Below are 27664 nucleotides of genomic sequence, written 5' to 3'. Positions count from 1 at the left end.
AAATGTCTGGACAGGAGTTAAACATTCTGTTTCATCACAGCACTTTGTCAAATGAAGAGTAACTACTGAAAAATAAAAACATTGCAGAGGAGCATGGAGAAAAAGTGTAAAAACTCCCTAACATCATATGTGCAAGATCATTTGGTTGGTCTTTTTTAATTATTATTATTTCATTTCTACAATAAATAGATTGTAGACCGCGTTTCAGAAAAATAAACAGGTATAACTGCCTTTTTTTTTTTTACAGGCTAAGGCAAAAGACTTTCGACGTGAAGATTTCAGAGCCTCTTGGGTAGGCACCTCTGCAGCTGTGCTTGCTGCAACTTTCTCCTGGGATTTCAGTCAGCTGCAGCTACTGAAATGTATTAATCAGAATTAATTTGAATTTCTAAAACCACAAACCAGAGTGCTTACATTGGAAAACAGAAAAACTCCAGTGACCCTCAGGACAGCTCGGAGCCGCTCGGGCCCGGTCACGGCCGGACGATCGCCGCTGCCACCGCTCGCAGCTCCGGGGCCGCGTGTGGCGGGGTCCCGGCCAGCGGGCGGCACAGCCCCGGAGGCTGCTGAGCTGAGCCCCGGAACCGTCCCCGGCCAGGAGAGCAGGGCAGAGCGGGACGGGGGCCAGAGCCGCGCAAGAAAGGGGGCACAGCGCCGGCCTCGGCTTCCCCTCGGGCGGCGAGCGGGCCGGCGAGGCCGCTCTGAGGGGAACGAGGCGGCCCCGAAAAGGGGGCGAGGCTGCCCGAGGGGGAGCGAGGCCGCCCCGAGGGGGAGCGAAGCTGTCCTGAGGGGAACGAGGCGGTCCCGAAAGGGGGCGAGGCCGCCTCGAGGGGAGCGAGGCGGCCCCGAAAGGGGGCGAGGCCGCCTCGAGGGGAACGAGGCCGCCCCGAAGGGAACGAGGCCGCTCCGAGGGGGAGCGAGGCGGCCCCGCAAAGGGGCGAGGCCGCCCCGAGGGGAGCGAGGCTGTCCCGAGGGGAGCGAGGCGGCCCCGAAAAGGGGCGAGGCCGCCCCGCAAGGGGAGCGAGGCCGTCCCGAGGGGAGCGAGGCCGCTCCGAAGGGGAGCGAGGGCGGCGCGCGGGGCCCGGCGCGCGGGGCGCGGTCCCGGCCGTTGCCGCGGCGCCGTCGCTGTGGTAACCGCGGAGAAGCGCTCGCGCCGTTAAAGCGCAGGGCGCAGGCGCGCGGCCGGGGCAGGCGCCGTGCGGGTCAGATGGCGCACCACAAGGTAGGGGGGAGCGCGCCGGCGTGGGCGCGGTGCCGCTCTCCGTGCCGGCTGCGCGGAGCGGCGGGCCGCCGACCGACACCGGCTCGGCCCTTCGTGCCGCCTCCGCGGCGGAGAGCGGGACCGGCCTGTGCCAAAGGGCCGCCTCCGCAGTCGAGGCGGGGCGCGCTGCCGATCTGACCGTGTGGGCGTCCTCCCTCAGGCCGCGGACTCCAAGCGGGAGCAGTTCCGCCAGTACTTGGAGAAGTCGGGAGTGCTGGACATGTTCACCAAGGGTAAGTGTCCGGCTCGTGTCGTGCCGCCCCGGGGGCCGGCGGGCGCTCCTCGGGGGCGTTGCGGGCGGGTGCGGTTCCTCTCACGGTGTCCCGCTCCCGCGGAGCAGCTGCCGCCCCGCACGGCAGTGCCGCGGCCGTCCCTCGGGCTGCCTTGCCGCTCTCCATCGGCTTCCCGCCTCGCCTCGCCGATCGCTTTTTCTCCTCAGTCCGGCGAGGCGGCCGGCAGAAGAACTCGCCTGGAAAACTTGGTGCGGCGTGGCCTGGAAATGGAGCCCGAGGTGCGCGGCGGGGCGGAGCACGGCGGGAGAGGGCAGCGGGCCGCGGGAAAGGCGCCCCGGGAGCCGCAGAGCGCTCCCGTCCCGCTCCTCACCCACCGTGCGGGGGGCAGTGCTGGAGGTGCGTGCAGAACGGCGAGGCGGGTGGGTCCCTTCCCATCGCGGGGTGTGATGGAGACATCTCCGGCCAAAGTGCTACTTTCAATGCCTGCTTTTGGTTGGTTAGTTTATTTTCTTTCAATGGGTGCTTTTCGTGAAGTTCTTCTCCGGAGGAAGTCAGTGCTTGCGATGAAATAACAGCAAATGTTGTCTTAAAAAAAAACTTTTTTTCATACCCTTTATTGGATGGAACTTAGTTTCATTCATTCTAGAAAAAAACACTAAGTTCTGGATTAATGACTCTCCACATCAAACAGGGGGATGTGATGATGCTAAACTTGACACCTGTGACTTGGTATCTTCGAAATCCTTCTAAAAATCTTTTTGAGAACCTTCCAATAGTACGTGGCAAAAATGTGTTAATATTGAAAAAAAATACTATTCTGCTAATATTGAAAAGATGCTGTTTAAAGAGGGAGCAGCAGATCTAGGATGTCAAGCCAATAGCTGCTGCACTAAGACTCTTGGCCTGGTGTGTGAGTACCATTTGATTTTTCAGTCGCACTACCATCCTATGGGATGGCAAAACAAATCTCCCAAGCAGCCTCATTTTGCTTTCAACTTAGGAGGTGCTTAGGAGGTGCTGAGCTGCAAACCAGTTTGGCTGTGTAGTGCAGACATCTGAAACTGGCACGTGGCCCCTGTGGGGAGCAGGGAGTGCTTGTGTTTGGGAACTTCCTGGGTATTCATGTGACAGTCTCCTATTATGTTGCTGTGTGTGTGGCTATTTTTATTAAAATTGTCGGGTTATTGCTGCTTTTGTCTGGCGGTTTTGGCCATTAGAGCCCCCATCCGTAAAGATTCTCAGCGCCAGCCATTTAGTAGCTATTTAGTTTTGTAACTGGATGCTCAATGGGTGTTTGCTGTTCTGCTGGAAGTTACAAAACTGCCGATGTCTTGTGGTATAAAGATGTAGCTTAAGTAGAAGTTTTATGAACACTATAGTTAGGATTTCAGGCTTACTGGCGAAAGCTAGTACTAGGGTGCATGTGGCATATGTAAAATGTTTCAGGATGTTTTGTGTTCTGTGCTAGAATAGCCAAAGACTGTGTGGGGTTAGGGATCAAGAAAACTCTTGAGCTGTTACCAGCTGGAATGCTCTGTCCCCTCTGATACAGCAGACCTGTTGCTTATGCCATAGTGTACAGGTGAAAATCTTGTTAAATGGAAAAATGCAACATGTATGCTTTCTGACTGCTGGTATGTGTTTGAAAAACTTAGAGCTGCATGAACTTCTTGCAATTGTTGAATATTTTCTATTTGCAGTGTTGGTAGCCTTATATGAAGAGCCAGAGAAACCAGATAGTGCACTGGAGTATCCTTTTTCTTGCTGTGACTTATTTATTGAGACTTCATGCACAGTACTGCTCCTGACTCACGGGTGAACTGCATAGGCTCTTTTCGAAGCCTTGCATTGGGAATGTGACTTTTATCAATGCATTTTCCCTAATGATTGCATTTTCACAAGCTAACAGTCTGACAGATGCAGGAGAGCTGGGTATTTCAGTGTGCCAGCAGTTATGGAGCTAAGTTAGAGCCATTTCAGTGTTGGAGACCTGCAGCATTAGCTTGGAGTACCTGCAGTGGCAATGGGTTCTGAAGTTTGCTTCTTCACACTTCCTTTTTCTGTTGTTTTTTTTTTTGTTTGTTTGTTTTTAAATACATGAAGAAAGGGGGAACTAGAATATTTGGTTTCTTGCTGTTTTTAAGCAGCCTCCATTTTTGGGTATGGCTTCGTTTTTTGTTATTTTAATTCTTCAAAACATCTGCCATTAAGAAAAGAAAAGAAGGGCATAGTAACACATAAGGATTTGTACTGATATCTTGTTTTTGTTTGTTTTTAAGGAATATGAATTTGAAAAGCTCTCTTATTTTGGTAACTTTTTTCCTGTAGTAATCTCAGTGGTTTACCGCAATTTTGACCATTTATACTGCAGTGTTAACTTCAACACGAGGGGGTTTAATCTAAAATGTAGACATACAACTGAAGAAATACTTAACATCTAAATATCAGTTTTCTGAAGCATCATCTGGGAGCTTCAGCTCCTGAGAATCCGGAAATAGAAGCACTTCGCTTGGAAGTGGCAGAGATGAAAGAAAAATATGAAGCTGTGCTGGAAGAAAATAAAAAACTGAAAACCAAGGTAAAAGTCTACTTGGTGTTACTCTATAGTTCCAACTTATACAACAAGAAAAATATTTTAATTACTTATAATAGAGCTAACTTTCTTCCATTAGAGTAACTGATAGATGTTGTTGCATTGTTTAGCCTCATGACTGAGAAATGCTGATAGAATTCATTGTAGTAAAGATTATTATTTTTTATGGAACATTTATTATGGAATAGAACATAAGATATTGCTAAACTAGGGATTTTATTTATTTAGAGGAAGTGTATTATCATGTCCAATACGTTGTATTGAGTCTTGTCTGGATGTGTTTAAGTTATCTGATATTTTGTAGATCATGCTTTCAGGACAGTTTTGAAAAACAAGTATCCATTATAAAGCTTTTTAAAAGGCAGATTGAAGGAGGAATATTTTGTATTACTTTGTGTCACTTGGCACAGACTTCCACATGGCAGGGTCTTACACAGGCACTTAGATCCGTGTGGAACAACAATTTGTGCTTTAATTTATTTAAAGTGACCTTGGTATTTATCTGAAACAACAATGAATCTGAAGTGCTAGCTAGGGCAGGGCCGTTCTTTAATGGGTCTGCAGGCTGTCTGAGAGAGCTCTGAGCTGTGAACAGCTCTCTAACAACACTGAGGAAGGAAACCTGTGAGATACTTAATATGCCATGGCTTATGAGCCACTGCAGATTAAAAGAGGATAGTGATTGTCATCTGTGAATACCCCTGAGTTTTAGTGGGAGACAACCCCCTCACTGTAGTTCTGTGAGAAAGGATTCTTTGTATTTCTTGTCCAGAGTGCCATCCTGCTGTCCTTGTAATTCTCCTTCTTCCCTATTACCCATTATGAGCCCTCAGCCACATTTGTTGTTTCTTACTAGGAAATATGGCAAAGAACACAATTTTAGACAGAGTAGCAGTAGACCAGCCACTTGTTTTAGCAGACTTAAAAATGCAGCTGATAATAAATGGACAGATAAGAGCAGAGTAATCTGGGTCTTTGTTTAAAGAAGTCTTTTCAAGAAGTCAAAACTTGTTGCAGGAAAGTAACCCTTTGGAATCATGGTTCATTGGTGCTTTCCTGTTCATTCTTTAAATAATAACTCCTTCTTTACAGATTTCCCAGTATTAGTGTGTTTTGTTTTTTCCTGTTCTTTCCTCTACAATGTAATGCCCATCATTCTGACATACTGTAGAAGTTCTCACAGCAGGGAGAGCACTACCATTCTCTTGTAGCATCCCCTAACATAAAATACCTGTCTTTAACTGTGATTTTATTGGTAACTACTGTTGCATTCATCACACGAATGTCAGATATTCATGTGTCTTGGAGGAGGACAGGAAATCAACAGTTAGGTCCTTGGTAGAAAAGAAAACTGACTTTGGGTTGTGTATAGTCATTTGTTGTAGTAAAATCTACATCAATAAAAAAATAAAATTTTAGTGGTTCTTGTTAGCAGTAGAGTGATTGCTGCAATTTACTGTTGCTGGTAGGAAGGAACACATGTACATATTTTTTATTATTAATTTTTATTTATGCTTTTAAATTTTATTTATATGTACTTTGTTTAATTTTAACCCACTCTGAAGTTTGCAGAGGGGAGGAATCTTAATTGAGTAAACTGAACCAGCATATTTCAGAGAGATGCCCATAATTCTTGAACTGTTTTTGAAGCTTGAACTAATCTTTAAAGCCACTGAGGTCAAGTGAACAACTTTGTATCTTTCTTTGGTAGTAACTTTACAAGCAAAGGTCATATTTCAGTGTGGAGCTGCCCAGGCTATGCTCTCCAGAAAGCATAATGGCAGCTAGAATGATTACAAGAAATGTCAGCTTGGATACTATTGCAGTGAGAATGAATGACTGTTTCATTGAATCGTGTTTCTGTGGAAGCTTGCAGTACCCCAGCCATGATCAATTGCTATGTAAGATGTGAGTGCTTAAGGACTGCTAGAATTAGAAACAGGGAAAAGTTGAAGGCAAGACAAATGTGCTTGAAAGTGCGTTTAAAAATGCACCTTGTTATGGCTGCATGGTTATACAGTGTGAGAAATGGATGTTTTGGGGAAGGGTTACTTTATTGCCTGACTTGAAAATGCACTTGCATAAGGAGGAGTGAGTTAAAATGTACAAAGTAAATGGAACAAGTCCAGACCATACATTTTCTTTCACCTCTTAATATAGAGTGTTACATGAAATATTGCAACTAACTAAATTCCTTTCTTTAAATCCACAGCTGGCTCAGTATGAACCACCTCAAGAGGAGAAGCATGGTGAATAACAGTAGTTTTTTTCTTTATTGCCTTGACTTAATAAAGGGCTTCCTGAGAAATGCTGTCTTGTGTGTGAACTCTGCATTGTCTACTTTGTTACTTCATCATCTTAGAGAAAGAATTCATTACCATGAGCATGCTGGTGCCTTGGCAACTGCTGAGTTAAGCATGCTGGCCAACGTTCTTGCTTTCTGTGTTTAAGAAAAGATGACAATTATGATTAACTTTTAGATAACTGTGCTTGACTCTTCTGAAATGCAAAGTAGTTATTAATAAAAAAACCCTAAAATAAAAAAAGTGATAATATTTTAACGAGGTACATTTGTTTCCTACGCTAAACTTAAGTACTTTAAAGGCAGCTGATGACAGCAAAAATAAAGGAAGGGGGAAATGAAATGCAGTAGTTGTCTTATGTATTAGATTTATTGGCTGTTAGTCTGCAAAACCTATCCTAAAAATGAGGAAGTTAAACTATCATGAAAATGTGGTAGGATGGATCAGAACTTTTGTTAGTCATTGTAATCAAGGGCTAGTGAATGCAATAATTGCTTGCCTTAATATTGTATCTATTGACCTAAATGGACCAGAAGAGAGGTAAAATGAGGGGGAAATACTATTTTATGTCTGTAAAGCATTAATTAGGGAAAAAAACTGCCCTGAACCAACAAACCAAAGCCAATCAAGAAAGGCAAAAAAAAAAAAATTCCCAAACCTCAGGAACAAAGGACAGAAGAAAGTCCCTTGAATGTAAGCTAGAACATTGGGCATTAAGTTGCACCAGGTGGGAGCAGGGAGAGGGTGATGCTGTGGGAAAGGTGCTGGTGTTTCTGAGTACCGTGCCATGTCCTGCTAAAGAAGCAGCAAGGCAGGTAAAGGTGTTGGCCAGGCTATCCCAGGGCATGGACGACTGACTTGAGCTGTTGGTGCCTGGCAAGTAAACCCAACTTACAGTTTTCATAACTGTATTTGCTTCCCTCTGAAAGCACAATCCTAACCTTAAATTAGGATGGTGATGAAATAACAAAGATTTGGTAAAACTTCATCTCAGTGCCTGCTTGATAAACGGCTGCTAGAAGAAAATTAATGCCTGTTTAATGAAGACTGTTGCTCTGCAAGGTAACGTTTTCTTACGTGGCCGCTTTGGGGAAAGCTCCCCTGCCGAAACCAGTGCCTCTGATTTATTAAAAATATGGATATTGATGTAGTAGTGATATCCATCTGTGACGGACAAAGACTCTCTAACAGTTTAAAGTTAGAAAGTGAATGTTTATTGTGGGATAGCTCCCCAAGACACGCCAAATTTACAAGTGATTACAGAGTCCTTTAATCCATACAGGTATTGAATACCCAAAATACAAATGCATATTCATAACTTTGGTATATCCCATTCCCCACTTCATATTGTAATTAGTTCAAAAACTATTAAGCCTGCGTAGTTTGTTCCTTGAAATGGGTCAGTGGTCCCTTGCATGGGGAGGGGTCCCAAAATGAGGAAATAAATGAAGTCTTCCTCGTTCTGACCTTTCTACCTTTTCAATGCAAATATGACAAATGAACCCTTGGAAGAACTCCCATTCCCATCTTCAATTGGTTTCAGAACAGAGGAGTCCTACAATTGTCTTATGTTCCTAAAAGCTATTTATCAGTTTCTATATTCTTCATTATAAACCCAGCTACCCAAACATTGTGCTGACAAGCAATCAATTACTAGTTAACTACCAACTCTTAACTTCATCGAGGCCTACCCATTTATTTGGATTAACTCCAATAAAGCTTATTTCTAACTAAAACGTCAGCTCCTCTAAAATCCCTAAATCCTTTAAAGTTTATGTCTCACCTCCGCTCCGCCTGGCCGCACCGAGCGCTGCCTGGTGCCTCCGCTTCGCCCGGCTATACCGAGCACTGCGCCCCTCCCGCTGCCCGGTGCCTTCGCTCCGTACCGAGGGCCGCACCCCGGTGCCGCTGCCCGGTGCCTTCGCTCCGCACCGAGCGCTGCGCCCCTGCCGCCGCCCGGTGCCGCCGCCCGGTGCCGCCGCCCGGTGCCGCCGCCCGGTGCCGCCGCCCGGTGCCGCCGCCCGGTGCCGCCGCCCCGCCCCGCCGCTCACGTGCGGCAGCGCCGTCAGGTGACTCGGGTCGTCTGACCGGAGCCTTCCCAGCTCGCTCCCGGCCGAGCCAATCGGCGGCGCGCAGCCCGACAGCGGCCAATCGGGGCCGGGCTGGGCCGTGCCGGGCTGGGCCGGGCGAGCAGAGGAGGCCCCGGGACGGGCGCTGGCGGCTGCGGGGCGGCGGGCTCGGGCGGACATGGCGCTGCAGTTCGGCGGGGCGGGCGCGCCAGGCACAGCCGAGGAGCCGGCGTTGGTGGGGGGGAGCTTCGGGGCTGCGGACTCGTTCCCCAAGGACTTCGGCTACGGGGAGGAGGAGGAGGAGGCGGAGCTGGAGGGAGGCCCGGGGCCCGGTGGGCCCGGGGGCGGCGCGGGCGGGCCTGGCGGCGGCGCGGGCGGGGCGGACTCCAAGCCGCGGATTCTGCTCATGGGGCTGCGGCGCAGCGGGAAATCTTCCATCCAGAAGGTGAGGGGCAGCCGGCGGCTCCCCGCCCCTGCCTGCCGCGCTGCCTCTCCGGCGCCGAGCTGGTTCTCCCTGCCCCGCCGCTGTTCGGGCAATTTCTACTTTTTGTTGTGGGCCCGTGTGGCGAAGTTGGAGCGACGGGAGCCTCCTCCTTACAGACGTTTGCTTTCCAGAATGGACTCTGATCATCTGCCCTAGAGAGGAAGGTTGTGTAGCATAGGTTGTAGCCTTTGTATTTCTTCACTTTTAAGGCGTAAAAAGTGAAGACACTGGTGTGAAACTTATCATGAGGTGTTTTTTTACGTGGTTTAGGTGTGTGGTGTTTAGCTAGTGCTTCCATTTGGAAGACTTGAGCCGTTGTTTTGCCCTTTGATGCTTTGAGAGAGACTTCTGCTTTTGTGTGAGCAGAAAGAGCCTCTGGTTTCCTTTAGGGCGACTGAACGAGAGTCACTTGGCAAGGAGGAAACACAGCAGTTCCGGTGCCTTAGGTTTGCTGGTAGCTTTGTGAAGTCACTAGTGTTTCTTAATAAAAATAAGACAAAACTGGCTTTTCATTTGCCAGGTAGCTCACTAGAATTGTAGCAATCAGAACAATCCTTGTTCCTCAGTGCAAATTTTGTTTGCAGTCCTTCCTATGAACTTTGCATAGGTGATATTTTTATGGGAAGATGTTACTGGTGCAATGCATAAGTCTCAGCTCTAGACTTAAGGGCCTCAAATTTGTTTCAGATGCAAGTGTGAAAACCGACAGAGATTTCTATAAAGTTTTTGTGCAGAGAAGCCTTTTTGGACATTGCAGTATAGAAGGTATGCATCTGCTTCTTTTAGCGATCTTCTGCAGGCTGCTTGGTGATCCAAGACTGCAGTAAACCAATGAGTTGTAAGCTGACTTCACCCTCTGTTAGTGAGAAATCTTTTCCATTGTGCTACGCTGAAATCCAGTGGCAGACTGGGCTGTTGTTGCTTTTTAGCCTTATCAGTTCCTCCCCATTATTTAGGTCAAATGCTCCCACTGTATGTGCAAATGTTCTGCTTTCACTGAAAGTTCTTTTTCTAACTCTTTTAGTCATGTGGATGGTATTCGTTGTAGACTCTTATTAGAGATCTGATTGTATTATCCACTTTTGGAAAAACTGAACCCTAAAAGCTAGAGGAAGGCAGGAACTCCAGATTACAGACAGATTTCAGGACATTACAAGTCTCTTTATAGATGTAGCTTTTGGACTTTTTTATGGCAGTCTTCAATTCTTTGAGGGCCTATTCCAGTAGTTGTATAGGAAAGGAATAGTGTCATATTGAATATGCAGTAAGAGGACATAGAATTTATCTGTTGCCAGTTACCAATCTTACTTAGGAATTAGAAGCTGTGATTCTGGTACCTAGGAGCTCAAACTCTAATATCAGGAAATTTCTTATTAACAGTGTCCCTACTCTTAAATCTCTCTAGTTAAAAAATGGGCATAACCAGACCCAGCCCTTCTGTCTGGGCACCAGCTGTTGATCCCCTTGCCAGAAAATAGGGATATATGCAAGATAAACACTGTATTGGGGAAGCATTGGCTTTGTGATTATCTAGAAATTTCTGTGAAAAGCATGAATTATTAAATCATTTAATGCTTCTACTGAAGCAGTATTGACAGGAGATCTCTCCCAAAATAGAGAACTGCAGTCCTGGGGAGGGACTCTTTTTTTCCCCTTTGGCCAATTGTTTTTTCCATACTGGTGTAACCTATTAATATTCAGTAGGAAATTGTAGGTAGATGTTGGGAATGCAGTGACTGTTTCAGTTCATAAGCAAATTTCTGTGCAGACTTGCATAACTGGAGTTACTGTACTGATGTAATAGGAAACTGGAAAGAGTTCAGGTGGAGAACAGCAATCTGATGAAATGTGCTATTTTGAGACAAAAAGGAGGTGACAGTGTTGCTTCCCAGAGACTTATCAGCTTTAAACTGAATTTACTAATTCTGTTCTACTCTTGTGGGAGATGCTGACTTCCAAAAGAAATGTTGATTTCAGAATACTTGAAAACTATGCTGCAAACCCTGAAGAATGCAGTACAGCTGCTGTTTTTCTAGAAGTGTTCTTACTTCTCCATACAAATGTCCTGCTGTTTAAAACCCCGTTTAGACCCTGGCCTCCTAAGATGTTTGTCCCAAGGAAATAAATTCTTGGCCTTAAAAATCTAGGCTGAAGTAATACTTTGAGCCTCACTCAACTGTACTAGGTGTGGAGCTGTTTGTCTTGCAGTTTTTTGACAGTTTGTTGCATCAGGTTTCTAAGGGATGACTTCTGTAGCTGTCAGAAACACTTGAAGAAACCAAAATTACCAAGTTTGCAGTCCCTATTGTGAAGTTTTTAGATTTACCAGGTGCTGTATATGAAACTTCTTTAATTTTTGCAGTCCTAGTGTATATGAGTGCATTGTTTGGAGTAACTTTCACGTTGTCTGGTTGAGTTGCATTAGCACAGAGTTCTCTGTTGACACTGGCTGCTTTTGCTGCTTCTCTGCAAGCAAGGACTAAAATCCCACTGGGGCTTTTTGAGTTCTGGCAATGAGTATGTTTATCATCCTGCAGCTAAACTGTTTTTGCCAACTGGTGTGAAATCCTTCATCCTTTCTTTAGTGAACTTTCACAGGAAGTTCCACCTACATATGAGGAATTGCTTATTTACAGTGTGGATGCCTGGGCCCTGGAGCAGGCTGCCCAGAGAGGGTGTGGAGCCACTCAGGAGCTGTGTGGATGCAATCCTGTGTCTCGTGCCTTGGGATGACCCTGCCTGAGCAGGGAGCTTGGATCAGATAACCCCACTGTGCTCCCTTCAGCCTTACCCATGCTGTGATTCCCTGCTCAAAAGGAGTTGTTAGTAGATGGCAAACTACCTAACTCTTTGGATCTCTAAAACTGAGGTGTTATTTTTGCACTCTTGTAGCTTAGGAACCATCCGATTATGTTGTGTTTTAACACTTGACACCAGACTAAAAAACAGAGTTTCCTTTAGGAATTTCTAAGACTGAAAGGAAAAGTATTAAAAGCTTGCAGTTATTTCATTAACTGGCTTTATGCCAGATCTGAATAGAACAGAATTTGAAAACACTGTGCTAGCCTTGCAAGGAAAAAGAAAGAGTAACTTGGATGTCTGATTCTTCAGCCAGTAGGGTTATTTGTGAAAATGTTTCACTGTGTTTCAGTTGCTTGGTTCTTGTAAGGGGTAGGCAATTTCCTTGGCTGATGCAGGAAGCTGTCTATTTACCTGAACCTGTACATTTTAAAATGCTATAGATTTAGAAGCTGTACATTTTAGACTGGGTAAACCTATTTGTAGAATTCAAATCACAAATCTTTCACTAATAAGGTAAAATCTAGACTATTATTTGTGTTCTTTTCACAGGTGGTGTTTCACAAAATGTCTCCCAATGAGACTCTGTTCTTGGAAAGTACCAACAAAATCTACAAGGATGATATTTCCAACAGTTCATTTGTGAACTTCCAAATATGGGATTTCCCTGGACAGATGGACTTTTTTGATCCAACATTTGATTATGAGATGATCTTCAGAGGAACAGGTGCTCTAATATATGTTATTGATGCCCAGGTAAATACAAATCACAAGGAAGTTTTATTTTTACTTTTTGTGTGAAAGGAATGATCAAGAGGCCAGTAATTTATATTTTTAGATAAGTTCACAAGGCTTCTGCTGTGGATGAAGAGATACATTGGCAATCTGACTTGTGGTGTGTGGTTTTGTTCTGGTGAAGTGACTGGACATAGGCTGCTGGTGGAGAGAGTGGAAAAGGGCTCCTACTCTGAACTTACCTGTTCTGCAATAATAGGGAAAACCTGCTTGGATAGATGGTCTGAATTATCCCTTTTTTCTGCTCTGGAGTTCAATTAATAACACCCAGTTCAATTAATAACAGCTCACTTCTGACCTCAGTTTCTAGTATTGGTGTACTGGGTATCTGGTAGCTTCTCATAACCCGAGGAATTTCAGGCTGGGAGGTTTCCTGGTTATTAGGACCATCTTGGGGATCTCCTGCCTTGTGCTGGAGTTGAGGTGTAACCAACCTTTTGTGTAGCTGAGCCTTGTATAGCTAATGAAAATTAATTGGCATAAAGAATCTAAGCTGCTTGGATTTATGACACATCAAGGTACTCTATTGTCCCATACTCCTGTTTAGTTACAGAAGTGAAGTATTTTGTCTTTGTGCTGAAATATTTTGTCTTTGTGCAGAATGGAATAGTTATCAGGTGGCAACTTTGTCATTCATTCCTGCCAAAACTGATTTACAGGATGACTACATGGAAGCTTTAACAAGACTCCACATTACAGTTTCAAAAGCCTACAAGGTCAACCCAGAAATGAACTTTGAAGTTTTTATTCATAAAGTTGATGGTTTATCAGATGACCATAAAATAGAAACTCAGAGGGATATTCATCAGAGGGCTAATGATGATCTTACAGATGCTGGCCTTGAAAAACTTCACCTTAGGTGAGTTAAAGGCTCTGGCCTATGTGGTTCATGCTGTTGCTGATATGCATACAGATTAAAGGCTTTTAGATGTAAAATTGAACAACTGCAGCAAGGTCTGGGTAGTTTCTTACTGAGCCAACTTGTATAAATAAGACACAGTGCTGAATTTATGCCCAAGCCTCAGCTGTTAGGCTGACTGGAAAAGAAGCAGGCTACTGTATCAGATTCCAATCAAGATTTATCCCTGCTCAGTGATAATTGAAAGTTTCTCATCCAGTGTAACAGATTTGTAACAGATTTGTGCATGTGGGCAGGAGGGGCAGGGAAAGAGAGGGGAACCTCTCTGCTCTCTAGTCTTGGCTTGCACTGACTTTTATCTATGATTAGTGTGGCTGGTTCTGAAAGTTCAGTCTGTTACTTGAGATTTGGCTCACTTTTAAGGTATTTTCTACACACACCTTTAAACCAAGCTATCTTTGCTCTGGTTTTGTTGTTCTTTTGATTCTTGTGGAGCCAGTATCTCTCAATGTTAATGTGAAAAAAGTGGAAGGCCAGGACTGGGACTGGAAGAAATCTGATGAAGCATTTTTGCACCTTTGTGATAAGCATTGTGTGGGAAAAGTGTGTTCTAACAATGTTCAAGTTTTTATCTTTGGTCTCCCATCTCTCAAGGGTGGGGAAAATCTGTTTCATGGGTACTGCAGCTGCTCAGAACTTTGATTCTTTGTGCAATGTCCAGACATATTTGTGATAAAGGCATCCCAGGCAAATTAGCAGGCCTGAATGTTAGAAAATGTAACTTTAACATTTCTATTACAATTCTGAAATACTCTTGAATCTTCTTTTTCTTTTTTTCTTTCTTTGCCCTCCCTCCTCATCTCAGCTTTTATTTGACCAGTATCTATGACCATTCAATATTTGAAGCCTTCAGTAAAGTGGTACAGAAGCTCATTCCACAGCTGCCAACCCTGGAAAATCTACTTAATATCTTCATATCAGTAAGTGTTCATCTAACAGAACTTGGAATGCAATACCCAGAATGGCAAAGCAAGTCCTTCTGCTAAGGATTGCTGGCTACATCTGCCCTTGAGAGATTTGGGTGGCACTTATGTAGGTGTCCTCTGGCAACCTGCTTTTCTATATTAAAAGCTCTTTACCAGCTGAATTGTACTGGTGTGTGCTTTGTGGGCTTTCTCTAAATATTGACAAAGGGTATTTTGCCTGGTTACAACAGCTGAGGGAGGTTTCCTGCCAGTAGGGTGTACTGATTACTTTGCTAAGGCAATTAGTAGTTTAATGTACTGGCCAGAGGCTGTTTTGATAATATGAGCTTGGCCTCAGCCTTAGCTGTCTGTTTTACATGACTTGTGAGGCTTTTTGCCCTTATTCTTTAATATTTATGTTTCTTATGGAATTAGTCTCATAGCAATTTGCTGCTCTATACTTTCAATCAAATAAAGTATCACCCTAGAGACAAGACCAGCTCATTGAAGTTGTCTGTGAGGCTGCTGCAGGCATTTGGACAAGAAAGAAAAAACCATTTTTATCCAGGAGGAGCTGGACACTTAAACATGTCCCATATGCTACCAAATAATGCTTGTTTGGTAGAGGACTGTTTGTAATAACCTGGCCCAGTGGATAAAGGGTATGTTGGCCTTGCCCAGTGCCATGAGGATGTTTGAAAGTTTGGATATCCTCAGGACACTGTCCTGGCTATTCAGACTAGCTAGGAAAAGATAAGGAATGCTTCTGGTGCATAAATAGAAAAGAAGCTTTGCCAGTAGTGTGTGTGTGATAAATTGAACCACAAAAGGCTTCTGAACTTTGTATGAGCACGTGCACTTTACCAAAGTGCTCAGGTACAAATGGCCTTGTGCTTTTCCATAGTCATCATGTGCTACTTGTCATGGGTTTTTAACTTCAGAAGCTGACTTAGTTGCTCTGCATGTTAAACTGCATGGCAAATGCTTCATGCAGAAACTGAACTCTCAAGATACTACAAGCATAAAATTTAAGAGTCAGCATACTGCTATGAAATATCTCATCTCAGCCCAGTCCCTTAGGAGGATGTGAATTCTGTCTCTTCTGAAGTTAATAGAAACACAGAAAAGGTAAATTGCTGAATATGGATTCTGGAAGTATAGTAAAATGTAACCTTCATAATGATTAGTTAAATAATAAACTGAAAAGAATTGTAAGAGTCCCCAGTTTTATTTTTGTCAGCTATGTATGTTGCTATGTAGTATGGCAACAAGGGTATTGAATTTGTAAAGTAAATATTCTAAATCTTGAATCTGTCCTAAGGCTCTAAATTGCTTATATTTAAACATCTTCTGCTACTAAGAATGTGAAAATGTATGAATTCTACTTGAGATTATAAAACTGTACTTATTTTAAAAATTCATCCAAATTCTTTCTCTTTCTGAAGAATTCAGGCATTGAAAAAGCTTTTCTCTTCGATGTAGTCAGCAAAATCTACATTGCAACAGACAGTTCTCCTGTGGACATGCAGTCATATGAGTTGTGCTGTGACATGATTGATGTAGTCATAGATGTCTCCTGTATATATGGGTAAGTGATGAATACTCTTAGGAAAAAAAAAGTCCTCAGAAGGTGTAGAAACACCTGTAGAAATAGGTTGCAAACTGTGCAATTGGTGCTGGCTTTGTCATGCAGCAAAATGCTGTCAGCTGGTCTTCAGAGCATATTGGTTCTGTGATTAACTAAAATAAATCCAAATTATTTGGCAGCATTTGTACTTGGTTTGTTTCCCTCCATTGGTGGCCCTAGAGAGCTGTCTGACATTTGTGGAAATCGTGTTTGATATAAAATCTGAATATTGCTGTGCCTGGTTTGGCATGGTGGAGCAAGTACATAAATAGCTGCAAATAACTGGGGTCAATAGCATGCCATGAGTGTAGCTTGCAGTGACATTGTTTTGAGACTTGCTGCAGTCTGAGCAGAATAACATTTGCAAGATCAACTCATCTGCTGCTGACTTTCTGTGAGGGATGCATCCAGTGCTGATATCTCCCAATTTACAGCAGAATTATACTTCCCACTGGACTTGAGAAGTGGTCCTGAAGAAGTGATAACTTATCTTAGAACTGTAGCCTGGAAAATGCAGTGCTACCAAGAAAATACCACAGCATTTCATGGTCTGTCTCCTGATGGGTTGATCCAGGCTTGTGTAACTCTTTGATTTGGGGTTTTTTTCAGGAGTGCTTAGAAGTAACTTGCAATACATCATTTGCTTCTATAGTAATTTAACTAACACTAATGACTTGAAGCTAGAGAACAGCATGCTCATCTTTTCTTGGAAATGCAGGCTGGTGTAGCTTAAGACCAAAAGTGTCCTGCTCCATGTTGCATCCTGTGCCCCAGCCTCACAAAGGAAGCTTTGAATTCATTTACCAGAAGTAATTTCACTGAGCTGTCACTCCAAACATCAAAAGAATGCATGCTGGTAGCTTGCTCTTAACTGCTCATTTGTGATATCAGTATCTGATGAAGGCCTCTGCCCTGTCTGGATCTGGCTTTCCTGAGAAACTGAAGGTCTGGTAATGGTTTTACTCACTGGTAGTATTGAGACCTGCATTGCAGGTTCTCCATTTGCTTAGTTCAGTATGAGTAATATTCTTCTAACTGCATTTAACAGCTCTTTGTCTTGGAGGTTACATGTGCATGCCTGTTAGATTCTGCCTTGGGTTAACTTGTTCTTTTTTAGGTTAAAAGAAGATGGCACTGGAAGTGCTTATGATAAAGAGTCAATGGCAATTATCAAGCTCAATAACACAACAGTCCTGTACTTAAAGGAAGTAACAAAGTTTTTGGCATTAGTTTGCATTCTTAGAGAAGAGAGTTTTGAGCGCAAAGGTAAGAACTTCCCTGCCACTGAACAGCCTTTATCTAATATTTTTTATCAGCTGTAAAATATACTAATATGACTTTACAAATCACCTTGATTTTTGTGTGACTAAATTTGCATAGTTTCTTATGGGAGGGGATATTTATTTTTTGGAGATAGATATAATGAAGTCGTATTTTTAAATTTGTGAATCATCTCTTTAATCACTGTCCTCCTGCCAAAATGATTTGTGTAGCTAACAGGAGCTCTGTTCTACCATCTGTTCTAGTGGGATCAGTGGTGTGGAGCAATGGGCCCCTTACCTACTCTTTGATAATGAATATACACCTTGCATTCCAAATTAGTACCTTTTCTTTTTTTCAAAAAACTGAGACAGTCCAAATAAATACTACCATCAGTAAAACTTAGTTAAATCTTCTAAGTCCAAATTTATACTAAATAAGTAGCAAAACACCTATTGGTTAGATTTGATATTGATTTTGAAGCTCTGTTTCTATAAATCTGCCAATCTGAGCCCAGTTTTCCCTCTCCTTGCCAGGTTTGATAGACTACAATTTCCATTGCTTCCGCAAAGCCATCCATGAAGTTTTTGAAGTAGGTGTTGCCTCCCACAGGATCTGCAACCATCAATCAAGCACCTCAAATATGAAAGCAGTGACTCACAATGGCACACCTAGGAATGCAGTCTAGAGGAAAGCTAAAGACCTTGGGTAGACTTGTCAGCTCTTCACTCCAAAGTTTTGTGGAACAAGAGAAGAGTAGTCTGAAAGCCTGAAGTATGTTTCAGAGGAGAGTGGTCCTAACTGTGGAACAGCAGATTGTAACTCATGTTGGGCAACTGAAACTACTGTGAAAACACTTGGAGGCCAGTGGAGTTAGAAATGCCAGTTTGAAATCAGCTGTATTGCAAATGCAGTAGGTTTTCAGTTTGGAGTCCTCATTTAACAGTCTGTGTCTGACTGATTGCCTGGTCAAAACTTACAAACAATTGAGTTGGGTTTTGTGTGAAACACTGAACAGTCACTTGCTTAACTTTTTAATTTTTTTTTAAATTAATCTGTAGAATATCCTCTTTTGCTTCAGTTTACCTCCTGTCATGCAAAAACAAAATTGGTGTTATTAAGGCTTGTGAAACTCAAGCTTTTTGCTTGCTGAGGCTGGTCTCAAATCATTCCATTAAGTAGTTCTTGTTCTTGCTGGTGTGCTCATAGTTCTCATGAATTCTGTGCTTGTTAAGTGGATGCAAGATAGAGAGCTCTGTTCTAGTGATCATGTGTTTGTTTAGAGAACTGACCTGGAGCTTCATTTTAAGAGATAGTGATACTTTGCTTTCAGACCACACTTCTTGGTATGTCCCCTTTGATGGAAGGGAAGGATTAAAATCAGAAATAAACTACCTGCTCTCTTTTGCAAAAACATGGATGTCATAAATCTGTGTGATTAATCCCATTCATGAAACAACTGCATGGCTAACTAAACTGAAATGTCTGCCATCTGTTGGAACAAAGCAGCCACTTTCAGCTATTCCCAAGCAAAGAAATTACAAAGTTACTGACTTTTAATGGTGGATCTTTCTCCACTCTCTGACTGATAATCAAGACAATTTCTAGCAAAATGTCTGAGGGTGTTACCTGTGCATGGCAATTAAGTTCACTGTGCCATAATTTACTAACAGTACTGGACTTTGAAGGTACATTGATTCTGTACTATGACAAACACCCTCCTGTTTGTCGCTGTGCAATCTGACTAAAATAGTGGTTTTTCTGATTTTGTGAATTCTGCTGACTTTCATACTATGGGCAGTATATGTGAATTCTTTAATTTATTGGTATTAGTACTGCAGATGTCATTCTGTGCACCAGCCTTGCTGTGCAGGAGGCTCAGCCACTGGCCCATAAAGACCTTGCCTCCTTTTACCTGTCCCTATGTGTGTATTGGTGTTGCAAAGCCATTGGACCAACTATACAAGTCCCACTATAAAAGTTTCTGCAAGAAGAACTAATGGAAGTGATTTCTGCAGCTGGTGTATTTATGTGGTCAGAAGAAATAACCATGGGACTGCTTCTGTGCTTCTAGGATGAACTTCCACTGATATATGTAAAAATGAATATACATGCATTAACATTGGGGTGTATGCACATACTGTGTAAATGTTTGGTTTTTTTTTTTTACAGCAGGAAACTGGAATTCAAGTGCTCTAGGTCTGTTCTCTTAAATCTAGGCCGAGCCCCTTTCTGCTAATGGAACTGCAGAGCTTTTTTTGAGGGAGTGCAGCGGGCTCTTAAGATTGGGTTTTGTAGTTTGCAAGCACTATCACAGTTCAGATTCTGAAGGTAAGAGGGGAAGTAATTGGCAAAATAACAGGAAGAAAGAATCCCCATTTGTGCAGTGGGTTTTCCGTGTTCTAAGTACATGCATATGTTCTCTTTCTTTTCACCCACTACAGGATTTTGTGCTAATAAAATGAAAAAAAAAAAAAAAGGTCAAACTGTAACACTATGGTTTCTGCTTGTCTTTATGGACAGAAGTCTGTAAAGGCCTATGTGTTTAAGCAAACTTTTAAAAGCAACGTTATCTTTATGGTATACTTAAAAAAAGACAAATACTACATTCCCATTTAGTCAGCCTTAGCTTTCATTTTAATTAAAAACTGTCTCAGAACTAAGCTCTGAAAGTTAAATTTGTTGAAAGTTAAATTTAAAAGGAGTACAGTATGTCTTTAGTTTACTGAACTAAGATGCTGTTATACAAGGAGAGTGTCAGTAACCTGTTGCTGCTTTAGTGAGTTTTTGGCTTCTGAAAGCCAAGGGAGGAGGAAGGATTGGAATTAGGCTTTATTTTCTTCCTTGTGCAGGAGCTTGTCTCTCCTTCCTGTGCTGACCTGCTGCAGGGACAGATGCTATTAGAGAAAAGGGAAGGCAGTATCACAATATCTCCAATAAGAGTACTGAACTTGCAGAGGAAACCATCAATTGAAGCTTTACTTTTCTGCCTTTTTTTCCTCCTCTGCACATGTAGTAGTGTGCATGTTTTTCAATCTTGTTTTGTAAACAACTGGGGAGCTGTGCTTTTAAGGAGAAGAATGGTGCTGACAGGAGAGGGCTGAGAGAAGGAATAAAATTTCTTCCTGTTGAAGAATAAAGCAATCCCTTGCAAGGTATTTTTCAAAGCTTTGCATTATTGGGCACTGGGGTATTGCTGATGTCTGGCTGAATCTCCTGTTGGCAGTGATGGCAGCTGTAGCACAGGGGAGGGATGGAGGGAAAGGCCAGGCCCTGGAATAGGGGCAGAGCAATCAAAGGTGATATCAGTGCTGTTCTAAGGTGTAACACTGCTACCCTTTGGCTGTTAGACAGACCCAAAAACCCCTTCTCACTGCGTCTCTTGCTCTGTATTTCACGGATAGCTGCTGTCCTGTTGGGGAAGATGAAACAGGAAAGCCTTATAAATGGGATTGCCTGGCAAAAGATTTTGAGAATATGGAAACTCTAAGTGAGATTGAAATGAAAGCAAGCTTTGAGATCCCTCAGTTCCTGAACAACTGGAAAACAATGGCATGGCCAGCTGAAGGTGATCCCCTTTTGATCAAACAATCCCCTCTGCTTGCAGACAGGCCCAAGGCTCAGAGCAGACCCTGCCAGCTTGGCAGAAGGGGCCCAAAGAGGAGTTTGTAGGGTTTAAAAGGTAACACAGTGTGGTCGTGTTATTGGTATGCTAAATTTACATAAATTTACATACAGCCTATTAGAATAGGCTTTACATTATATGGTAATGTAAATCCTATTCTAATAGGCTGTATGTAAATGCTGTAGGATTTGTATCTTGTAGTAGATTGGTTAGTGAGAATTAGAATATTCAGCACAGAAGAAGATTTATGGTATTGTAACGGGAACCTCGCTCTCGCTTTTTATTCTTTGCTCACTCGGGCTCCTCTTTGGGGCTCCTCTTCGGGGCCTGCTCTGAGCTGTGGCTGGCAGCTCCCAGCAGGGCCCTGCACCCAGGCCCTTTGCAAGAAACCCCAAGTTCCAGCCCTGGCTGCAGAGATCTCTGCTCTCCGTCCATCCCCACCATCCCACCCCTGTTGCTCCTGCACTGTCCGGCACGGAGTGTGGGGCAGCCCCGCTCCCCTGGCAGCGCCTCCGCTCCGGAGCGGCCCGGGCGCCTCAGCCCGGCCTCTGCCGCTGCTGCGCGGGCTCGGGGCGGGCCCAGCCCCGGCCGCCCTCGGCCGCCCCTCGCCCGCGGTGGAGCGCCCACGGCAGCTGCAGAGACCGAGAGCAGAGACCGAGAGCAGAGACCGAGACCGGGGCCGCCCCGCCTGGCCCGGGCCGTGCGCGGTGCTGGGAGCTGCCGGACAGACAGACAGACGGACGGACGCCTGTGCGTGCGCGGTGTTTTCTCATTTAGGGAAGATTTTTGTTCCCTTCGGTGCGGAAGTGCCTATAAGACTCCACAACAGGCGCCTGTGTGAGCGTGGTCTTCTCTCATTTAGGAAGTATGTTGAGTTCCCATTGGGGCGGAATAGCGAGACGCCTGTGTATGCGTGGTTTTTCTCATTTAGGAAATATTTTGAGTTTCCTTTTGGTGCGAAATAGCGGGACGCCTGTAAGACTCCACAACAGACGCCTGTGTGTGCGTGGTCTTTTCTCATTTAGGAAATAGTTTGAGTTCCCTTCGGTGCCGAATAATGGGACGCCTGTGTGTGCGTGGTTTTTATCATTTAGGGAAGATTTGAGTTCCCTTCGGTGCCGAATAGCGGGACGCCTGTGTGTGCGTGGTTTTTATCATTTAGGGAAGATTTGTGTTCCCTTTGGTGCCGAATAGCGGGACGCCTGTGTGTGCGTGGTTTTTATCATTTAGGGAAGATTTGTGTTCCCTTTGGTGCAGAATAGCGGGACGCCTGTAAGACTCCGCAACAGACGCCTGTGTGTGCGTGGTTTTTCTCATTTAGGGAAGATTTTTTTTGTCCCTTTCGGTGCAGAATAGCGGGTTTGAGTTTTGGGCTTGGAGCAGCCGCTCGCTGTAGACGGCGCTCTGGTAACGCGTCTGCAGGAAGGCTTTAAAAAATGTGATTCCACTGCCCCCTGCTGCTGTGCATGTGGCCATCTTCTCCCTTCCTTTCCTTTCCTTGCTATTCTCTGCCCTCCCAGCAGAGTTTTTTACCCCGGAAAGTTGTGGAAACCGTAGCAGGAGAAACGTAGCCTTTAAAAAAGGAGTTCTAGAGGTGCCTTTTCTGAATGCTGTTGTAAACGCAAGCCTCCTGCTCTGTCTGTATGAACAAGGTGGAAGCTGCACTTGAAGGGACACTAATTAAGTTTGCTTATGACACTAAATTTGGAGGAGATGTCAATTCCCTCGAAGGGAGAGGCCCTGCGGCGAGACCGTGACAAATTAGAGGGTGGGGCAATCACCGAGTGTGTGAAAGGCAACAAAGTGTTGGATTTGGCAGCTGCGAACGCACCCCGGAGCTCCGGACAGGCTGGGGAACGAGAGGCTGAAGGGCGTCATGGAAAGTGAAAGCTGCTGTCTCATAAAATATGGTTTACTCTGTAATTACCTAACAAAATGTGTTTAAAACCTTTTACTCTATGAGATAAAGATTAAGGGAATGATGTTAATTCCCTGCTTTTATGTCACTTAGGGGCCAATAAATGAGAAGCTATTGCAGTCTGTCCACATTTTGCTTGACTTTGATTTTTCCAATCAAGTGTCCATTGTTGATATTGTGCCCATCCCTCCCTCACACCATCAATCTCCCCACCCCCAGACATCTTTTGGGCTCCTAACTGATTATTCTTTATCTGAAATCTGTCAGAGAAAGTCAAAGAGGAAATATGTTGGAATACCAAGTAATATTAAACCGCCTGGTGGATAAAAGTGTTGGGGATCCATTTAATTATTTTTGGCTTGCAGTGAGTGAATTGGTTATTCAGTGCTCCCCTGTGATCTAAAGATAGATAGTTTATCTTTCATGCCCTCTAGATGGCTGTCTTGTTCTCTTTGAAAGAATATTACACAGTCTGATAGAGCTGTAAGGCAGAAAGTTTATCTAATTAGTCTCAGTTTTTACATGTTTGTGTATTTGCAATGTACTTTAACGTTTATGAACAGAAATGATATGTGACTTGAAAACCTTCTGTGAACCACTGTCAGCTGACACATCTTCTGTTTCTGGGCAGGAGGTGGATAAGTACTAACTTGTTTCAGAGAACTGAAAGTATTTCCTAATAAACTTTCCATTGTATCAAAAAGCTGCTAACTTATTGCACAAGAAAACTTTTGTAAATGATAATATAATTGCCAAAAAACAGCTTAATAAAGCCACATCTTCAATCATCCATCAGCAGTGTGGAGTTAAAATTTCCTGAGGTTTTCAGTCTTCCTTGTTAAAAAAAAAAACCTAAAATTTTTGGTTCTTGAAGTCCTTCATTTATTTTGTTAAATGTAAATTTTGTTAAATTTTTTCTTCAGACGGTGAGTGCTGATAGTTGGCACATCTGTAGCAGGTGTCCTCATCCTATGTTCATTGGATAGTATCCCATCCAAGCAGGGATTTTAACACAAACATAGCAGCTATTTCACCACTATGTCTAAGCTTAATTAACAACAGAAATAAAAACGATATCTCTATAACAAAGTTACTTTAACACCACACATATAGAATCCATTTTAATATTAGCGAAAAGCCAATATTACAATATGTATCTATATTATGTTATCTGTATAATATCTATATTATAATAGGTATCTATATTATATCTATATTATAATATGTATCTATACATATAGATATATATACACTATACACTATATATACTATATATATTATATGTATATTATAATATGTATCTATATAATATGTATATTATAATATGTATCTATACCATAATATATATACTATCTATACTATCTATACTATCTATCTATCTATATATAATATATGTTATATATGTTATATATATATGTTATATCTATATTATAATATGTATCTATATTATAATATATATACATACATATCTATACTATCTATACTATCTGTACTATCTATACTATCTATACTATCTATATATTATAGATATTATATCTATATTATAATATGTATCTATAACAGAATTGATGCTCTGTTGGAGGGGTGGGGAGCGGGTCAGGGTCCCGGGGTTCCCCCGAGCAGACCTGTGAGGGTCCCTCCCGGTGGGATCGGTGCTAACGAGGTCCCAGCTCTCGGCTGCTCTGAGCGAAGCCTCAGCCAAAGGAGAAGCGGCCAAGGACGGAGCTCAGCGGCGGCGGCGGCAGCGAATTCTGGGCTCGGCAGCACCGGCGCTGCCTCCTCTGCCCCGGCTGCGAGGGGAGAGCAAAGGGAATCGAGCCCGGCCCCTCAGGGCCAGCCTGGATCCTCAGGATCTCTGCCCTTCCCAGCCAAAATCCCTCGGGATCTCTGCCCTTCCCAGCCAAAATCCCTCGGGATCTCTGCCCTTCCCAGCCAAAATCCCTCGGGATCTCTGCCCTTTCTATCCAAAATCCCTCAGGATCTCTGCCTTTCCAAAAATCTTCCCAGGATCTCTGCCCTTCCCTGAATCCCTCGGGATCTCTGCCCTTCCTAAAATCCCACGGGATCTTTGCACTTCCCAAAATTCCTCCAGCTCTCTGCACTTCCCAAAATCCCTCAGGATCTTTGCCCTTCCCAGCCTAAATCCCGAGGGATCTCTGCACTTCCTAAAATCCCTCAGGATCTCTGCCCTTCCCTAAATCCCTCAGGATCTCTGCCCCGCCCAGCCTGAATCCTTCGGGATCTCTGCCCTTTCTATCCAAAATCCCTTGGGATCTCTGCCCTTCCCTGAATCCCTTGGGATCTCTGCCCTTCCTAAAATCCCTCGGGATCTTTGCACTTTCTAAAATTCCTCCAGCTCTCTGCACTGCCCAAAATCTCTCAGGATCTTTGCCCTTCCCAGCCTAAATCCCTCTGGATCTCTGCCCTTTCTATCCAAAATCCCTCAGGATCTCTGCCCTTCCCTGAATCCCTCGGGATCTCTGCCCTTTCTATCCAAAATCCCTCGGGATCTCTGCACTTTCCAGCCAGAATCACTTGAGATCTCTGCCCTTCCTAAAATCCCTCAGGATCTCTGCCCTTCCCAGCCTGAATCCCTCGGGATTTCTGCCCTTCCCTGAATCCCTCGGGATCTCTGGCTTCCAAAATTCCTCAGGATCTTTGCCCTTCCTAAAATCCCCCGGGACGTGGCCCTTCCCAAAAGCCCCCAACTAGGAGATGTCTCCAGCTGCACCCTCCCCTCACCTTGGCCACTTCTCTTCAGTATCCTCATCTCCATCTGTCCTAGGCTGACTATATGGCACTTTTATCCCTAATTGTTTTAGGCAACAAATGGAAGATTTGTTGAAATTCCCTGAGAGAAAGGGAATTCAGGGAACCTTGAAATTCCCTGAGAAATTCCCTGAGAGAAAGAAAGAAAAAAAAAAAAAAAAAGAAAAAATCCTAACCTCTAACACCAATGAAGACATTTGCTTCTCACTGTGTTTCTTTTGCTCCTAAATGACTTTATGTGTATTTTTTTTTCCTGCTTCTGAACTATCGAAAATGGAATTTTCTCACTGGACAGGAAGTGCCCTCCTCTTGACAGCATTGATCTTAGGGTGTTCAGAAACTACTCCTAGTTAATTGCTGTTAAAGACAATTGATAAGGGATGATAACTTAGCCGATTGAGCATTGATTAAAATAATTGCTTTCTGGAAAAGACTCCCTTATAATTTAATGCTTCTGAAGGGGAGATCATGAGATTATTAAACATCCTTCTGCTGTCACAAAGAATGATGTCAGTTTTCATAAGTAACAATTAGCACAGTGATAGCAACTTTAGGTTAGGAAGTGACTGCTTTGATCTGCCTCTCCTGCATACAGAATCACAGAATGGAATAGGTAGGAAAACACAGTTGGTTGGTCACTTCAGTTAAAAAAATCAGAAGTCAAATAAGAGTCTTTTGAGGTTAAGAAAAAAAATCACAATGACTATATTTGACTTCATTAAATTATTAGTTTTTATAGAATTTTCAAGTCTTCCTAATTTAAATATATTTCTAATGGAGTAGAGGTCTTGGTAATTTTATTAAAAAAGCTTCAAAACCTGCGCTGACTTTCAGAAATGCTTGATCATCTGAGCAGTTTATCATAAAAGAAAATAAATCAGAAAACTCAAGGAGCAGGAGAAAGTTTAAGGTTTATTTAAGGTTTATTCTTTGAGCAGTTGTGTTTGTGTGAGGATGATGTGTCACCAGGAGTGGTGACAGTTAAAGCAGTAGTGTTTGAAGAGAGGATGATCCCTCAAATATGTCCAAAGTAAATGAATGTAAGAGTTGTTGGAGGAGGTCTTGTCTTTGGAAAAGATGCTTTCAACACACACAAAAAAAAAAAAAAAAAAAAAAAAAAAAAAAAAAAAAAAAGGTGATTTTATTTACTTCTGTGTCTGCAGAAAAGTCATCAAAATCTGGGCAATCATTTTCCTCTGTGTTCCTCTTTCTGTTTTTTCTGAGAGTCCCTTTTGCAGAATATACTTGTTTAAAATGCCAAGACCATATCATTTTCTCAAAACTTAATTGAAAATATCATAAGGACAGTGTAAATTTTAGTGAAACTCTGAATATCATGGTCCAGCTCTGCACCTTTCAGACCAACATTCTCTCACAGATTTGGGAAGACCTACCAAGCTGATCACATCTTTTCCAGTTTTTGCATTATTCTTTCCTTTTAATCCTGTACAGGAGCTACTATGTGTAACTCTTGATAAAATAGGAAAAGTTTACTGCAATTTTATTGAAGTTCCCACTTTTACTCTCTCTGAATTTCCTTTTTAATATCTGATATTGGAATGATAAAGTGTATATATATATATATATATACACACACATATATATATATACACACACACATATATATATATATAATATACACACTCTTACATATAAATATATAAATATATAAATATATAAATATATACATATATGCATATGTAAATATATAAATATATAAATATACAAATATATAAATATACAAATATACAAATATATAAATATATAAATATATGAATATATAGCTCTGTAGAAGATTGGTATAGCTCCTCTTTCAGTTTAGTTTTAAACATGTAGATGACATATCTGTAAGGCAACTTCAGGATTTCTCATGTGATAGTCTAGTCATGTTATCCATTTACTGTCTGCTCTAAAATCACTTCTTATTTCCTGGATTTACTTGGGGATTCAGTCAATCAGAACTATATGTGCATATTCTAAATATTTCATTTTTTTATTCTCATGCTTCCTCTCTAGAGAAGTAATTATGAAGTGTGCTAGCACTCAAGTAAATCTAGATCTTATGTAAAGAGCATTAAAATAACAAGAGGTTTCTAATTACATG

The 27664-nt window shown here is 42.9% G+C and overlaps 2 protein-coding genes across 3 annotated transcripts; both read left to right on the top strand.

Moving 5' to 3' along the window:
- Positions 1 to 893: 893 nt before the first annotated feature.
- On the top strand, positions 894 to 6398 carry MYCBP (MYC binding protein). 2 transcript variants are annotated; one of them, XM_054648333.2, is made up of 5 exons: positions 1070 to 1222; positions 1422 to 1494; positions 3195 to 3243; positions 3943 to 4072; positions 6300 to 6398. In XM_054648333.2, the coding sequence occupies exons 1-5, from the start codon at positions 1208 to 1210 to the stop codon at positions 6342 to 6344; spliced, it is 312 nt and encodes a 103-aa protein (XP_054504308.1). In that variant the 5' UTR covers positions 1070 to 1207; the 3' UTR covers positions 6345 to 6398. The 2 variants fall into 2 exon arrangements, with proteins under 2 accessions (XP_077045905.1, XP_054504308.1); XM_077189790.1 differs by lacking the exons at positions 3195 to 3243; positions 3943 to 4072; positions 6300 to 6398 and adding an exon at positions 1701 to 3188 and having other exon boundaries at positions 894 to 1222.
- A 2093-nt stretch (positions 6399 to 8491) lies between these two features.
- Positions 8492 to 23581, top strand: RRAGC (Ras related GTP binding C). The gene is made up of 7 exons (XM_054648210.2): positions 8492 to 8904; positions 12295 to 12498; positions 13197 to 13396; positions 14262 to 14376; positions 15807 to 15949; positions 17106 to 17254; positions 17785 to 23581. The coding sequence occupies exons 1-7, from the start codon at positions 8638 to 8640 to the stop codon at positions 17934 to 17936; spliced, it is 1230 nt and encodes a 409-aa protein (XP_054504185.1). The 5' UTR covers positions 8492 to 8637; the 3' UTR covers positions 17937 to 23581.
- Positions 23582 to 27664: the final 4083 nt, after the last annotated feature.

Source organism: Agelaius phoeniceus, chromosome 22, assembly GCF_051311805.1.
Source record: "Agelaius phoeniceus isolate bAgePho1 chromosome 22, bAgePho1.hap1, whole genome shotgun sequence".
Lineage (NCBI taxonomy): Eukaryota > Metazoa > Chordata > Aves > Passeriformes > Icteridae > Agelaius > Agelaius phoeniceus.
The sequence above is the reverse complement of the archived record's forward strand: the minus strand, read 5'-3'. Positions and strand labels throughout refer to the sequence as shown.

Coding starts and splice junctions, on each gene's coding strand:
- RRAGC (XM_054648210.2), top strand. CDS start 8,638: ATGGCGCTGCAGTTCGGCGGGGCGGGCGCGCCAGGCACAGCCGAGGAG. Junction 8,905..12,294: donor GGAAATCTTCCATCCAGAAG/GTGAGGGGCAGC, acceptor TTCTTTTCACAG/GTGGTGTTTCACAAAATGTC. Junction 14,377..15,806: donor TACTTAATATCTTCATATCA/GTAAGTGTTCAT, acceptor CTCTTTCTGAAG/AATTCAGGCATTGAAAAAGC.
- MYCBP (XM_077189790.1), top strand. Junction 1,495..1,700: donor GCTGGACATGTTCACCAAGG/GTAAGTGTCCGG, acceptor TTTTCTCCTCAG/TCCGGCGAGGCGGCCGGCAG.